This window comes from Marmota monax, unplaced genomic scaffold (genome assembly GCF_021218885.2).
Source record: "Marmota monax isolate L192 unplaced genomic scaffold, Marmota_monax_Labrador192_F-V1.1 WCK01_AAM20220418_F8-fsc00046, whole genome shotgun sequence".
In the NCBI taxonomy this organism is placed as follows: Eukaryota; Metazoa; Chordata; class Mammalia; order Rodentia; family Sciuridae; genus Marmota; species Marmota monax.
In genome coordinates this window covers 2,860,169-2,876,786 of record NW_026692486.1, presented here as the reverse complement: position 1 = coordinate 2,876,786, position 16,618 = coordinate 2,860,169, and the positions used below count along the sequence as shown (strand labels likewise).

The 16,618-nt window shown below is 33.8% G+C and overlaps 1 protein-coding gene across 7 annotated transcripts in view; it reads left to right on the top strand.

The window, feature by feature from the left end:
* Zzz3 (zinc finger ZZ-type containing 3) overlaps window positions 1–16,618 on the top strand; it is a 108,787-nt gene that overhangs the window by 37,853 nt on the left and 54,316 nt on the right. For 3 of the 7 annotated variants that reach the window (XM_046443169.2, XM_046443168.2, XM_046443166.2), the window contains exons 2-4: window positions 3,216–3,348; window positions 5,275–5,428; window positions 10,976–12,531. The exons of 1 other annotated variant lie outside the window; for it this stretch is intronic. In XM_046443169.2, coding sequence (XP_046299125.1) covers window positions 11,027–12,531 — 1,505 coding nt within the window. In that variant the 5' untranslated portion in view covers window positions 3,216–3,348; window positions 5,275–5,428; window positions 10,976–11,026. The remainder of the gene's footprint in view (window positions 1–3,215; window positions 3,349–5,274; window positions 5,429–10,975; window positions 12,532–16,618) is intronic. 3 more of the 7 variants (XM_046443167.2, XM_046443170.2, XM_058578939.1) reach the window with 3 other exon arrangements.

Here is a 16,618-nt window from a genome sequence, read left to right as displayed (position 1 = left end):
GATGAAAAAAAACAAAACAAAGATAGGCAAAGTGGCTTGTTCATTGATGACAGAATCACATGTCCATCTCCTCCCACCATATCCTAATACTTTCTACTTTCTGTTGACCAGAAATAGACTTATTTCTAAAAATCTGTAGACATCATCCAAAACAGAACCTGTGATTCTAACCAATTCAGGGGGCCAGGACAGTGGGCTCTGTGATCATAATTTGTACTTAATAAAACTTTGGTTCAGCTTTTTATAGCAAGTAACTGTGAAATGTTGTCTAGGAAAGGTGTTTCTGTTTTAACATGATCTTGATGCTTTTTACAGTTGACTGGATTTTCTTTGAAGTTCTGGGGCTTGAACCTAGGGCCTTACATAGACTAGGCAAGGCAAGCACTGTACCACTTAGCTACACCCCCTGCCCTTTTAAAATTTTATTTTGAGACAGGTCTAGCTAAAAATTTGCCAGGCTGGTATTGAACTTTTGATTGTCCTGATTCAGCCTCCTGAGTAGGTAGGATTACAGGATTCCACTATCTTACCTGGTTTAAATATCTCTCAATTTCTTTTAAAATCATAGGGTAGGGGACTGGCGACTAGCTCATTGGTAGTCACTTGCCTAGTAATGTGTAAAGCCATGGATTCAATCCCTAGCACATTAAAAAAAAAAAAAAGAAAGAAAGAAAGAAAGAAAAAGAAAAAACCTGTTAAGGCAATAGCATAGTATACAAATTTAGTGTATTTTCATCTATAACAACCAGAATTAGACACTAAATATGAGTCTATAGTATAACCTTTCTTCCCCCCCACCCCAATCTCATAAGAAAATACCACAAAATTTTTGTAGTATCTCATAATTTAGGTTACCTTTAGCTTGGACTTTATAGTTTTATAGTATATGGTGTGGTTCATAACTTTGCTATATGACCAGAACTGATATTTTCTAGTGAGATTTTCTGTACACTTTTGAAGTGATCCATGTGTGCCATGAATCTGAGATCCTGTAATCTAGTTAGCACAGTGGTACCAGTGTTAGACTGAAAGTAGTAGGAAAAGTAATTCTTTTTAGTGAAGATTGGTTTTTAGATCTGCTGTTGAATGGTTGAATAGTCAGTGAATTTTATTAGTGAAAACAAGCAAAGCTCTGTCTGTAGCAAGGAATAAATAAAATAAGCAGGCTTTAGGAAGAGGACATAAGTAGTTCATTTTGTTTTGTATATTTTAAAAAGATAAAATAGCTAGATTTTTTAAATTTCTAGAACAAAGTTACTATGCTTAAATAATGCAAATGAAAAATTGTTATAATTTGTCATAACATAAAGTAGTTTATCTGTCCCAGAAAACACATAGTATTTTTGTGGAAAGCTTAAGTTTGAAATTTATAGTGTATGAAACGAAGAGTGTAATGTAGGTGCTATGAGTTTTGGCTCTCATAGCATAAAAATTTTTTAAAATTGTTAAATTTATGATTACTTAGATTTGGGTTGTTTGTTTGTTTATTTATTTATTTATTTGATACCTGGGATTAAACTCAGGGGCAGTGGACCACCGAACTACATTCCCAGCCCTAGTTTGTATTTTTTATTTAGAGACAGGGTCTCACTGAGCTTCTGAGCGCTTCACTTTTGCTGGGACTGGTTTTGAATTTGGAGATCCTCCTGTCTCAGCCTCCTGAGCTGGGGTTACAGGTGTGCAAGCCACTGCCCCTCTTGGGTTAATTTTTTATGGTGTTAGTTAAGGTTAGTTTTTAACATTTGAAAACAATTTTGTCAAGAATTATCTACAAACAACGATATCTGCATTTTCCTCATGGATTTTTACTCTTTGTTTTTATCATATAGGAATTTGGAGCAGCACACCTGGTGAATCATTTTAAAATGTCTTTCAAAGGCTTCTTTTGATGTATATGAATGAGCATTTTTCAGTCACTCATTTTTTCTAGTTTTAAGCTGATTAAAATAACTTAAGGTTTTGTTATTATTGTGTTTTGTTTTTGAGATGGAGTCATTCTGTGTTACCCAGGATGGCCCCTAGCTTCTGGGCTCAACCATCTTCCTGCCTTAGGTTCCTGAGTAGCTGGGCCTAAATGAAAGTATATAAGGCTTTTCCTCATCATTGTAGTCACATGAATATATTTCTCAGATTTGTAATCAGCAAAATTTGTTTTTATGAAGTTTATTTTAAAGGTATGTTTGTATAGTTACATTTCTGTTTAGTATTAGGGTGCTGGGTTTTGAACCCAAAGTCTTGAATATAAGTTGAGCTACACCCATAACTCCTTGATTGATTTTAAATAACATTTAATTTCTGCTTATTTCTAAAATACTTTGACATATTAGTCCTACAAAAGGTATAGTCTAAGGTGAAAGGAGTACATTAAAAGATATACAGCTGGGCATGGTGATTCTCACTTTTAATCCTAGTGACCAGAGAAGGCTGAGGAAGGAGGATCATGAGTTCAAGGCCCTAAGCCAAGACCCTGTTTCAAGAGAAAAAATGAACAGGGCAGGAGTTGTAGCTTAGTGGTAGAGAGCCACTCCTGGGTTCAGTCCCTGGTACTGAAAAAATAAAAGATGTCACGTATTTAGTTAGTTCTTGGATATTATAATAAAACAAAAAAAAGTGCTTTATTTTAATGTCAGAGTTGTTACAGCCTTAGAAAATGAAGTATTTCTACACTGATACTCAATGAGGATCTCTCTGCAGGAGTTTTAATTTAGAATTAAATTTAGAAAACTTGCTTATGGGTACTCTTGTTAGAGTCTGTAAGCAAGTCAAGATGGCGCCTGGCAAAATGCCAGAGGGAGTGGTTTGTGAAGTAACGCCAGCGAGCCATTAAGTGTGGAGATTCCTTATTGGTTGACTGCTGTATCGAGTTTATGTTAATTAAGATCAACTGTGTGGAATGTATATATACCGCTCCGGTCCTACAATAAACAGCTCCCACTCCTGCTGCATCAATGTACACAAGTTGCTAGTCACCCCCCCGGTTATTTTGCTGCAGCCGGACTGCGGCATACTCTGAGAAGAATTTGTGAGAATGTGTTAACAAATCATCTTACTCTGTTGAAAATATCACATATTTCATGGCTAAATATAGATAATTATTTATGAAATTTATTAGAAAATGAAATGTCCTATGTAAGTATTTAGAAATATTATCACTTTTATCCACACATCTGTAAACAGTAACACAGCCATAGTGACATTGTGGTTTCCCTTCACAGATACCAAGTTGTGCTAGTACAACCATATAAATAATTCATACCTGAAGTCTCAATGTAACATGGACATTAACAGTGATGACAGATAAATACAGACGCTTGGGATTCAAATACTAGGCGAAACACTTTAAAAAAGGTAAGAACAAAATGTAATCTTAATTAAGGCCAGGTGGGATCGAGTTAGAAGTAATTGAAGTCTCTTTTTCCGTGTATCAGGCTTTTATGAAATATGCCCTCAGGATCCTATCTGTCTCAATATTGGTAGAAGTCAGCTGTATCAGTCCTTCTGTAAAAATAACAATTGCACTTACACTCTTCTGGTATGATGTTCTTCAGGATGATGTTCTTGAAGTGAACTCTCTTCAACAAGGGTGGTAATATTGTTGACTAGAACTTGATAGAGTGTTAGGACAGGCACATCCATGTATGTTTAAAAACACATTTTAATTTGTAGGTTACTTTTGCCTCTGATGGGTGCCACCACCATCACACACTCTAGAATGTAATGTTTATGAAAGGTTTCAGGGTCGAGTACAGAGGAGTTGTCGTTTTGAGTCTTTGGTATAAGAAGAGTGAATTTTAAAGTTAGTAGTACTTCATGTTTTCACTGTGCTTTCCCTCCTCATGTTAATTTAGAAGATTTTTAAAAAATCTTTTTATTTAAAAAAAAGTTTCTTTTGTGTGTGTGTGTGTGTGTTTTTTTTTTTTTTTTTTTTTTTTGGTACTGGGGATTGAACCCAGGAGTACTTGACCACTGAGCTGTATCCCTAGCCCATTTTATTTTTTATTTTGAAAGAGTATTTCACCAAGTTAATTAGGGTCTCACTAAATTGCTAAGGCTGGCCTCATTCTTGCAATCTTTTTGCCTCAGCTCCCTTGCTGGGAGTAGTGGCGTGTAGTACTGTGCCTGGCTAGAAAAATTTTTTAACATAGTAGTGAACTATTAAATTCAGCCAGTTTTCCTTTTTTGTGCTTTTCCAAGACTCTACAAGGCAAAACTGGAAGAAGTTACATCTGTATATAATAAATATTAACTGTATTTCCCCCTGTTTTTTTAATAAAAAGCATAAAAAATTTATTGAGTAAAATGGAAGGAATGCTCCAAGGTGGGTGGAACTGGCCACCTCCAAGAGAAGAAACATTTAATCCTATTCCATTCTAAAACAGTAATATAATTTTAGTAGGCAGTAACCCTATTTTACAATTATTGATAATTGCATCAGTCTCTAAATTATAATTCTTCACTGAAAATAGTATCACTTTTAGAATATGTAGTTTTATGCTTATCATAAAGTGACACTCTATCATAAACATCTGCCGGTCTTTTTCCTGGTACTCTTTGTCTGCAGATGGGCACTCATAATAACTCATTTAGCCAGATTATATCTTCTGAAAAGGGTATCATAACACATTAGTAAAGCTGTAATTAACAGACTGTTCCAAGAATTGGAATGATTTAGGTTAATTAAATATCTGGCTAACTGGGTACTCAGCCCAGAAAATCCTTATTATTTTTGTCCTTGTTGAAAATCTACATGTCAAAAATAGTAGAAATTTCTTTTACTAAATGAGTATCTAGCACTTTAATAAATATGAAGATTTTTCTGTAGGTGTAGAAGACTTGGTTGATTCTTTGGTATGTATAACCTAAATAGTTTTTATGCTTGGTTCCCAAGTTTTTCATATTTGGAACAAAATCCTCTAGAATAAGAGTAAGAGATTATAAATTCTGATATGAGAAGTCCTATCAAGGACAATCCTTGGGTCACCTAAAAAAAAAAAAAAAAAAAACCCGCCTTAGAGCAGAACTTTATAACAAGAACCAAGTCATATTTTGATTCAAACTAAGTTGTATGGATTTGGTGTATTTTGAAGGTTTGTTTGTTTTTGTTGATTTCTAAAAATCCTAGTTTCTTAGTAACCTGGCTTCAGTTATCAAGAAGCCCCGAAGATGTCATATAAAGAGATTCATTACCTGCTGTGTCCTCTCATCATAGGAGTAAATCTATTAGCATAAATTAATTTCCTTCTTTAATTCTTTTTTTATTATTTTATTTTAAAGAAAGGAGTTTAAGAGTTTCTAGTATTCTCCATGGCTGAAGCTGAGAGTCTGAAACCCTGATGCTTAAGCTCTATTCTAGATCATAGCTTCAACTCCTTCAGGATATATGGAAAAGAGATAATATTTCCACAATGATAGATCTTTGGTTGTACAGGTAAGTTATTTAGTTTTGCAGTAGTGAAGACAACTTTAGTCTGATTTCTTTTCTTTCTTTTTTTTGAGGGGACAGACTATTTTCATACTGTGTAGAAGACTAAAGTCTGATGAGGTATTTATAGGAGGGAAATGCTATAGGGATGAAATATTTTTCCATCAGTATTTTGGAATGTCTAGACCAATAAACCAAGGATCTTTGAGCCAGGCATTGTGGTTCACAACTGTAATCCCAACTACTCTGGAGGCTGAGGCAGGAGGATTGTAAGTTAGAGGCCATCCAAAGCAACTAACTTATCAAGACCCTGTCTCAAAAAAAAAAAAAATTAAACTGGTGATATAGCTTGGTAGTAAAGTATGCCCTGGGTTCAATCCCCAGTACTGGGGCAAGAAGGCACAAACATCCTATCTTTTGGCACCCTAGATATTTCAATAACATTGTGAAAATCTTTGACTTCTGTTTCTCCTCAGTTAATTTTTCAAGTGTATACTCACTTCAAACTATTTGTCGTGTATCTGTCTCTTAATGGCAGAGAAGGAAGAATTTTCTTTATGTAAGACAGTATATATCAGAGTTTCTAGACTTCACAGAGGTGAATATTAAGAACTTTTTAAGTTGAAGTGTATAAATAGGTCCCCAGGTATCACTCTTCTACCTTATAGTGGTAATTTCACAGCTAAGATAATTTGTCTTCAAGGAATTGTATGACGAGCACAGCGTGGAACACTGCCGCCCCCCCCCCCCCCCCCCCCGCCCCAATACTTAGTATTGAACCCAGGGTCACTCTACACTGAGCGACATCCCTATCCCTATTTATTTTTACTTTGAGATACGTCTTGCCAAGTTGCCCAGCCTTGTCTTGAACTTGCAGTCTTTCTTTCTCAGCCTCTCCCTAGTTGCTGTGATTATAGGTGTGCGTTACCTTACCTGGCAAGCATAGCCTGAACATTATTAAAACAGTTACATTCTAGTCAGGTAGAAAAATAATCATATTGGTGACACTTCCCCCAACTCTCATGTTTTTTTTTCCTTTTACTTTGTGTGTGTGTATATATATATATATTTTTTAGTTATAGTTGGACACAATACCTTCATTTTATTTATTTATTTTTATATGGTGCTGAGGATCAAACCCAGCACCTCGCACATGCTAAGCAAGCGCTCTACCGCTGAGCTACAACCCCAGTTCTTACTTTGGTTTTAATACATGAACGTATACCAGTATCATGATCAGATACCTAAAAATTGTTCACTTACTAAAATTAAATATTATAATAATATATATAACAATCAGAACATTGGTGTTAACAGAGGATTGCCAACTCCTCGATTCCCAAAATAAATGGTAACAACTTTAGTGATAATAGTAGTAGGAATGAATAGTTACAGGCAGTGTTTTTGAAATAGCTTTTTGAGATTTCTCTCTTTTAAGTAAATGTAATAGCTGGAGCAGTATTTCATTATATTGGCCTTTCTTATTAAAAGTTATTATTCCTTTTAATTCTTACTGATGAGTTTAAGTATGATCACAGGGGCTGGAAATTATGATTTTAAACAGCTGGTAATGTTTCAGAATATCACAGTCAGATTTGGGCATAATTGGCTCAAGTTTGTGGTTCAGTGTTAAATAAATGAGTTTTGTGGAATTAGGTGTAGGATTTGGAGATTAATATGAATAAAGTAGCCCTCCTTAAATAGGCCCTTTGATAGAATGAAAACTGAATAGGACGGAGAAGACTGGTTAGAGAGTCTGTTTAATTCTAGTGATTGATTATTCTCTTACCTGTCTTCCAGAAAGTGCCACTGTTGATTAATTGGTGGGTAACTGAAAAATCTTGAGTCTATTAGATTATTTTTTTTCCATGATTTTCATAGATTGGATTTTCCCCATATGAATGTGTTAACTTAATAATTTCCCTTAATTTTAAAACCAGGGTGATTAAATATCTATTTCCAAATGGGTACTGGCTAAGGTTTTCATTGTCTATCTTCTCCTTAGCCACTTAATATTTGGCAGGAATATAAATTCGTGATTCAGTCCTCTTTACTGGATTCTTCAGTAACTGTGTTATGCAGCTAAAATGAGGAAAACAACACTGAGTAATGTAGACATTTTTGGTCCCTTTTTGCTTATTGAATTTTGTATTCAGTTTATCAGATAATTACAGAAAATGTGTACCTTTAAATATACTTATCCAAAAGAGAAAAGATATGAAGGAAAATGCATAGAGCAGAAGGAAAAAAAAATGCATTAGAGGGAAGATTAGTTATATTTTTATTAAAGTCTACTCTTCATAATTTTAACAATTTATTGCCTTAAGTGTATGTAATGTGTTAATTGAAGTTATAAGATTTAAAAAAAACTTTTTTTTAATTATACATGGGCACAATATCTTTGTTTATTTATTTTTATATGGTGTTGAGGATTAAACCCAGTGCATCACATATGTGAGACCAGCGCTCTGTCACTGAGCCATAATCCCAGCCCAAGTTAGAAGATTTTTACAGACTTCTCTTTAATGCTTCTATAGCCAGAGAGATCATGGCTTTATTTATAAATGTTTTTGAATAATTAGTGTCCAGTAAAGAATTAAGGGGTATATTATAAGTAAATAATTTGGTTTGAAACTTAATGGATTATATTATTAGAATACTGTCTTGAGTTCAGTAATCTCATCCTCTAATATATACATGAATCATCTGGGAATCTGATTCAGTGGTAGGTTTGGGGCGGGACCTCACAGTCCCACATTTTCTGAGAATCAAACCCACGGTCTCCAGCATTCTAGACAAGTATTCTACTGCTGAACTATACTTCTAAGCCCCCATTCTGCATTTTTAGTAAGTTTCTAAGAGTTTCCGTTAATGGTGCTTTTCAGGTTACATTTGAATATTTTTTCAGTATTTATTTATTTTTGCAGTAATGGGCATTTTTACCACTGAAGCACATCTCAGTCCTTGTAATTTTTTCTTTTTTCTTTTCTTCTTGAGTTGCCCAGACTGTTCTCATGCCTCAGCCTTCTGAGTAGCTGGAATTACAGGTGTGTGCCATCATGTTCAGTTCAGGTTACATTTGGAGTTGTAAGAGTTTACCAAAAGACCCTTGTTTTAAATAGGTTCTCTTTAAATGCCAACCTTAAGAACCTTAAAACTTGTACTTCATTGTAGTTACTGAATGGAATAAAAAAATTTTAGGGAGCTGAAGACGCAAAAAGAAGTGTAAATCTTTTACAGTAATGAATGTTTCAATATTATCATCATGGAAATGGTGAAGAGATAATATAGGCCCTCATTATAGGTATTTTGTAATGATACACAGAAACACACACTGTATAAGTAATTTTGAGTACTAATAATAATAGTTTTATTTCATCCAAAATACAAAGTAGTCTCTTTTCGGGAAGTTGTACTGCAGAACAGATATTGTTTCTATTCAGTTTGGTGTGGAAAGAAAGGAGAAATTAGGAAGTCCTATTAATGGAGTCATTTAAGAGATTTCTGCACCTTTAATTGGCCTTGCATTTTAAAAGTAAAAATTAACATTCTTTGTGTATGTTTGTAAAATATTACTATTGTCAATATTAGTTTTGAACCATAAATTATAACCAAGTTTACATTGAAGTTATTTGCATTAGGTTTTTTCAATAAAAATTACTGTTAGTTTTTATTTGTAAATGTATATGGGTACTTAATATTTAATCTTCAAATTTGATAGCTTTCGATTTGGGTATGTGAAATAAATTTCTTTTACTATTTTTTAGTGTATGTTCTTTTAAAATATCAGTTGAAGTTTAACTTAAATTTATTGTAATTATAAGCAGAAATTTATGGTGTATCACAAATCTCTGTAAGGAATTTCCAAACAGTAAAAGTTTACTATAAGAAACTTTCTAATTTCTGGTTGATGTGCCCCATTCTTACTGTTCACTTGATTACTACAAAAGTATCTAGAACAAATTACTGTGCTTTAGTTCCAGGGTTGGTTTTACGAGTCTTGTAAGCTTTTTAAAATATGTTAATTAAAAATTTGAAAGTATGCCATACTCTAAAACAAAACTAAAATTCAACCAACATAACATAGTTTAACAGGCCACTTTTCTCAAAATTCATTTGAAGGCATCCAGAAACAGGGATACAGAACCCTTTTTTTCTTACATCTCTGTGTCAGCAGGAAGAGACAATATCCTTTTGAAGTTTCTTTTTTGTATATGGTACATGTTGCAGTGTCTTCTGTAATTCTGACCTTTCCATTGTTAGATTCTTCTAGTTGAGACAAAGAAGAGATTGTGTTTGATTTGCCAAGGGAAACGGCTAGGAGGGCATTTGGAGGGTTATACTTGAGGGAGGCTGTTGAAGGGTGGCAAAAGGCAGGAGCAAACTCTGGAACTTTGTATTATGGCCACGATTGGCCTCTTTCTCTAACCATCCTGCAGTTAAGTTACAAAGTATCTTATGAAAGATGAAGAGTAGGTAATGGAGACTTGAGATGTTAACAGTTCCTTTATTGTGCTCAATCGGGGAGCCTTTGGAAGCTATCATTAAATCTTTCAGAGTTTATCCATATGGATCATCAGGGCTTTTATTCATTATTCCTCACATTGATCTCTTGGAAACATCAAGCATCAGAAAACTTGTTTCATGTCATAAACCATGCGTTAAAACTGACATACTCTATATACACAGGAGTTCAAAGAGGGAAAGGGTAGGGTTATGTGTATACTTCTGATGTCTTAAATGTAAATATTTGCTCAGAGGCTTCTTTCCCATTTCCTTCTATGCTTTTAGAATACTTCCTTTCACTTTCTGGTTTATGGCTTCTCTTCTGGAGACTAGGAAGACTTTGTTTTATTTTGGTGTTAGCCAGTACAAACTAAGATTGTGATTTCTTTCCATCTATTTAATTACCAAAAAAACCTCTACTACAACCAAAATTTTTTGGATACAAATAGATTCTTATGGAGGAATTTGACCTGAAATGTATGTTAGTAAGAGCAAATTATAAAGAACAGTCTGCCTTTCTATCTCCTAAGAATGTTTTGAGAGAATCTTAGAAATGATTGGAATAGTTTTTGCAAGATAGCTGTTATATAAATTTAAGATTATTATTTTAGTAACCAAGATGAAATCTCATCTTTTAAGATAGATTTTTTGTTTCTGGATATTTGGTGCTTGTCTGAGAGAAATAAATGGTGAGGCAGGCTAAACGCATGGTCTCTAGAGCCCTGCAGTGCCACTTAATAGCTGTATGACTTTGAACAGATTACTCAAATGGTGCTTCAGTCTCCTCATTTGTAGATTAGGAGTGATAGAAGCACCCGAGTTCTTGTGAGTTAATGTGTGTTAAACAAATAAGATGATTCCTGGCACATATTAATTGTTCCATATAATTGTTAGCTGTAATTCATATCATTGGAAATAAAAGAACTTTTGTCTCATAATTTATTAATGTTGGCTATACTTACAATAAAAAATTATGGCTTTATAAACTTTTGTTTTAGGTATATTAACTATTACCTTTTTCTCATTATTTTGTTTACGTTTTTGAAGGTTTCCCAATGAGTGGATCATGATGACCGTATTGTAGGGACTTGCCATAGTATGGCTGCTTCCCGATCTACTCGTGTTACAAGATCAACAGTGGGGTTAAACGGCTTGGATGAATCTTTTTGTGGTAGAACATTAAGGAATCGTAGCATTGCTCACCCTGAAGAAATCTCTTCTCATTCCCAAGTGCGATCAAGATCACCAAAGAAGAGACCAGAGCCTGTACAAATTCAGAAAGGAAACAATAATGGAAGAACCACTGATTTAAAACAGCAAAGTACTCGAGAATCATGGGTAAGCCCTAGGAAAAGAGGACTTTCTTCTTCAGAAAAGGATAACATAGAAAGGCAGGCCATAGAAAATTGTGAGAGAAGGCAAACAGAACCTGTATCACCAGTTTTAAAAAGAATTAAGCGTTGTCTTAGATCAGAAGCACCCAACAGTTCAGAAGAAGATTCACCTATAAAATCAGACAAGGAGTCAGTAGAACAGAGGAGTACAGTAGTGGACAATGATGCAGATTTTCAAGGGACTAAACGAGCTTGTCGATGTCTTATACTGGATGATTGTGAGAAAGGGGAAATTAAAAAGGTGAATCTCAATGAGGAAGGGCCACTTAATTCTACAGTAGTTGAAGAAATCACAGGCTATTTGGCTGTCAATGGTGTTGATGACAGTGATTCAGCTGTTATAAACTGTGATGACTGTCAACCCGATGGGAACACTAAACAAAATAGCACTGGTTCCTATGTGTTGCAGGAAAAATCATTAGCTGAAAATGGGGATTCAGAAACCAAAACATCAATGTTCCTTGATAGTAGGAAGGAGGACAGTTATATAGACCATAACGTGCCTTGCACAAATTCAGAAGTGCAGGTCAAGTTGGAGGACCACAAAATATTAACTACCTGCCTGCCTGTGGAACATGTTAATCAGCTGACTACTGAGCCAGCTTCAGGCCCCATTTCTGAAATTCAGTCATCTTTAAGGGATTCTGAGGAGGAAGTAGATGTGGTGGGAGATAGCAGTGCCTCAAAAGAGCAGTGTAATGAAAACACCAGTAACATCCTGGACACAAATCTTGAGAGTATGCCAGTCTCTGGAGAACTAGATTCATCTTCTGTTCTAGATTGTGTTTCATCTCAGATGATGTCTTTATCAGAGCCTCAAGAACATCGCTATACCCTGCGAACTTCACCTCGAAGGGCGGTCCCTACCAGAGGTAGTCCCACTAAAAATGGTTCTCCTTGCAGAGAAAATGGACAATTTGAGGAGAATAATCATAGTTCCAATGAAACAAATGCACCTGTTAGTGATAATGTAAGTGAGTCTCCCACAAATCCTGATGAAATTTCTCAAAATGAAAAAGCTATATGTTGTGACTCTCAAAACTATGGAAGTGAAGGACTAAGTAAGCAACCCTCAGAGACAAGACTTAATGTTGGACATTTGCCATCTGCCAAAGAGAGTGCCAATCAGCACATTACAGAAGAGGAAGATGATGATCCTGATGTTTATTACTTTGAATCAGATCATGTGGCACTGAAACACAACAAAGAGTATGTGTAAATATGGTAACCATGAATTCTGCTTTGTTTATTATTCCCCCAGTTTTCACTATTTATTCATACATTCTATTCATAGTACATTTTTATTACAGATAAAATTAATGCTTTAACTAAAAGTTTTGGTTTAGCATAATGATTATTTTTAACTCTTAAAAAAAATCTGAAGACTTTAAAACTCAAGTTTATTACTCCTCCCTATGACAACACAGTTTTGCTGGTATTTCACATATACAAGAAAAGACGTAGAAACATGAATGATAGTGTTATTATTTTTTCTTAAGTTTTAAACCATTTAGGGTAATTTATAAAATGGGAACATCTTGACTTACCACAATATAATTTGTTTTATAGCTGTAGAATTTTATGTAATAATCTATTCCTTTGGATAGTATAGAACAAATAATGTGTGTGTACACATCATCCAGATATGGGAAATCTGGCAAGCTAGAAATCTCCTTTTATCTTAGTTGCTTACATTTAAATCCCAATTAAAATTTTGGTTTTAAAAATTGTGCTTTATGCATTATCTTTGATTTCTGTGACTTAGAAAATTAGATGTTACTGTTAATACCATGACAGTTAATAGTATGTTATAATTAGCTCATTAGCTAGAGTTAGTATCTGTTCTCTAGTTTACATAAAATTGTTTGACACAACTTTTCCTAATAGTAAATATAAGGGAAGACTATTTCAAAATATCATCACTTCTTAGTCTTTACTTAAAAAGACACTTTTCTAAATAAAGAATTCTATGTCCAAATTTTTTACAGTTTTGCTTAGAATTACTTTAAAGTATTCTGGAAAGTAACACAAGTGAATTGGAGTTAATTCTGTCTTAATAATCCTAAAAGAAGCTAAGAAACTATAACAAACAATGCTCATCATAAATACTGTGATCAACAACAGTAAAAAGCTTATTTAATAAGTTAATTACCTTTATTTTTAAATGGTAGGCTTTTAAACTTATAATCAGATTGTATTAGCTGTGCAAAAATACTTTGATATTGAGAACCCTTTCTAGTGTTTTTGTTGTGACAATTGCCAGACTCCATTATGTTCAGATCAAAGTATCAAATCCTGGTTATAGGACATGATACATTTTTGGCCATGCCTAAGAGATGATTCAGATTTGTATAGGGTAATTTGATGACCTACCTAGTAGGTTTCTTTTTTTGAAAAAAATTTTTGTTTGCTTTTAAAATAATGTTTAATACTGGATTTAATGAAGAGTTCATATTATTTGAGAGTTTTATAAATTTACTTTTAAAAAATGTTAGGAATCTCATGTATTTGAAATGTTTGAAGTCTAATTTGAGATAGAAAAACATCATAATTGTATAAATGAAAATTTAAAAACAAGAATTAAGTTATTACTATTCATATACAGTATCGATTTTTAAAAGTAGAGGTGTTTAATCTACAAATACAAGGATGCAAAACAAATATGTTGAGGAAGTACCAAAAATGATTTTTTCTCACAGGGTCTTGCTATGTTGCACAGACTGCTTTTAAAACTTGTGGGCTCAAGTGATCATTTTGCCTCAGCTTTCTAAGTAGGTGTGCACCACCACACCTGTCTTAAAGTTTATCACCCCCAAACCTCTCTATTCTGTGGATCAAACCCAGGGGCTGGCACATGTTAGGCAAGTGCTCTACTACGGAACTACATCCCCAATTGTATAAAATGTTACTTTATTTGTTTTATTATTTGATTTTCATTGTTTCTTTCTCTTAAGTCTTGGCTGGTAGATCATCAGTAGGTCTTGGAAAATATTTTTCCATTAATAGTCACTGTAGTATTTTGTAAGAGATTTCCTGATGATGATTCTAAAGAATGTGTTCCCATAAAACAATTACCTAAAGATATTGTCTTTAATATCAAAAGGTGATATTCCATCTTCATCCATGTTCATCTTTAGATTAGAGCAATATGGTTTCATGGCTTCCTTCAAATATGCAGAGTCCTTTGGAATTTGTATGTTGGTTACTTTGGACAGTATTCTCAAATTAATACTTTATTGGGTAACCTTGGGGGGAAAATCAATCACTCAATCTTGCCTATTTGCCATGCTTCAAATATTTTGAAGATGGTACAATATGATACTTCATTTTTAACTTTTGTTTTTTCAAGGAAGAAAATTGGGACAAATAAGATGGAGAGATAGCATCATGATTAGCATATTGGTTAGAGATGAATTTAGGAAAATTGAAAGAGGGTAATTTCTTTCATTAAAGTACCTTTCTTCTCTTGCATACTCCCATTTCTGTGCTTTTTGTCTAGAACCCAGAGATAATTGGATATAATATTAGCTCTTTTTACCCAAGTTACCCTTGTTAAATAGCAATGTGATACCTGTGTCATGCTTTCAAGTCTCAAGTTTATGGCAGTTTGAAAAGTTTATAATGTTAAAAGCCATTAGGGTTTTTTTTTTTTTTTTTTTTTTTAAGGCATTTGGGGTCAGTGGATTATTTTATTTTAATAAACATGCATTAATACATACCCTGTCAAATATTTCTTTTTTCCTTAGTCTTATGCTAGAAAAGTTCTCTAGATAATTGTACTTTGAAACTGAGAATCAAGCACTGTCCAGACTAACCATGATTGTCTCTACTAGAAGGGAATGAGTAGTACTTCCTGATAGCCCATTTTAAAAATAGCTTGTTAATAGAAGATATTTTTTGCCTAGAAGCAGGAAGCCCTACTTTACTCAGCTAAAATAAAAAATTTTCCTCTAAGTGATCATTTAACCAGCAGCCACCTATCCTGGCATTCAGCCTTTAATTTATCCATCTCATTTGCAAGACCATCACATATAAGGTTATTTTGTGACTTGTAAATGTTTGAAAAGATACTGTGTGTTGAGTCTAATCTTAAACCCAATACATGGTAAATTAGGGTATGGGCCAGGAAAATGAACCTGCAGATACTCTGGGTACTTACCTTGTTGCCTTTTAATGTGCTATCTCTCTTTAACACATTTGCCCATATTATGCTTTTATATATTAAAATGGAGAACTGTGGCAAGAGACCAGAGAGAATCTTTTTGTGGCAGATTCCAGCTGTGTATCATTTTAGTAGATGATCAAAAGAAATACAGTTTCTCTCAAAGCTCTCTGATCTACAAGGTTGGCAGATTCTGTGAAAGTTAAATGATGCTTAGTGACTCCTTTTGTGGCCTAGAGGGCTCACTTGACTGAGATCATTTACCTAACTGTGGTTGCTCTTTCTGTTTGGGAATTGACCTTTTGCTGATTTTGAATCAGAATCCCTGAAATGGATCTCTTGAGTTTTGAAGTTCCGGCTTTAGGAAGTGCAGATATGGAAGATTTTCGGTCCTGGGCTTTAATATTCAGAACTTTTCTTTCAGTTTAGAAGGTAATCACTAGAAAATAAGTGTTCAAATGAAAATTTGATTTGGTCATTTGATACTTAATTCTCATTGTGCAACGTTATTTTTATTTGAAAGGCCTTGAATAGCTTCAGTTAAGGGTCTTTGGTATGTATTGTAATAATTCAGAGTATTGAAAAGTCAAATATAGGGGTTCTATCTAGATTGTTAGGACCTTGCAAAGAGTTAACTCATTGATAACAGATTGCTAACATTTGTACCACTATATAAATTTATCCAAATGTCTTAAGATAGTTATTGCTTATCTAAGTGTATTACTCAGATAGTTTCCAGATGAGAATGTTATTTTTCAGCCATTTATAAACACCAAATAATTACAAATTGACCTTCTGTTGTATCATGCTTACTTACTAGTTGAGAGCTATGATATTTTCATCAATTTTAGAACCTGAATAGAGAAAATTTATACTAATTTTTATAAGTTTGCTTTTTAAGAATCTACTTTTGCTATTGGTCAAAATAATTTCTTTTAAGGGTTCAGGAAAATTCACTAGGGATAGATTTCCTTAGAGAGAAAGAGCACTAGAGGAATTATTCTGCCACAGATAATTTTACATCTATATTGTAAATTATTGAAGCAATTTCATATAGTTTCTCATTTGACATAGGATAGGTGGCATTATACAATCCACATTTCCTAACTCATTAATTTAGGTTATTCATGGTAT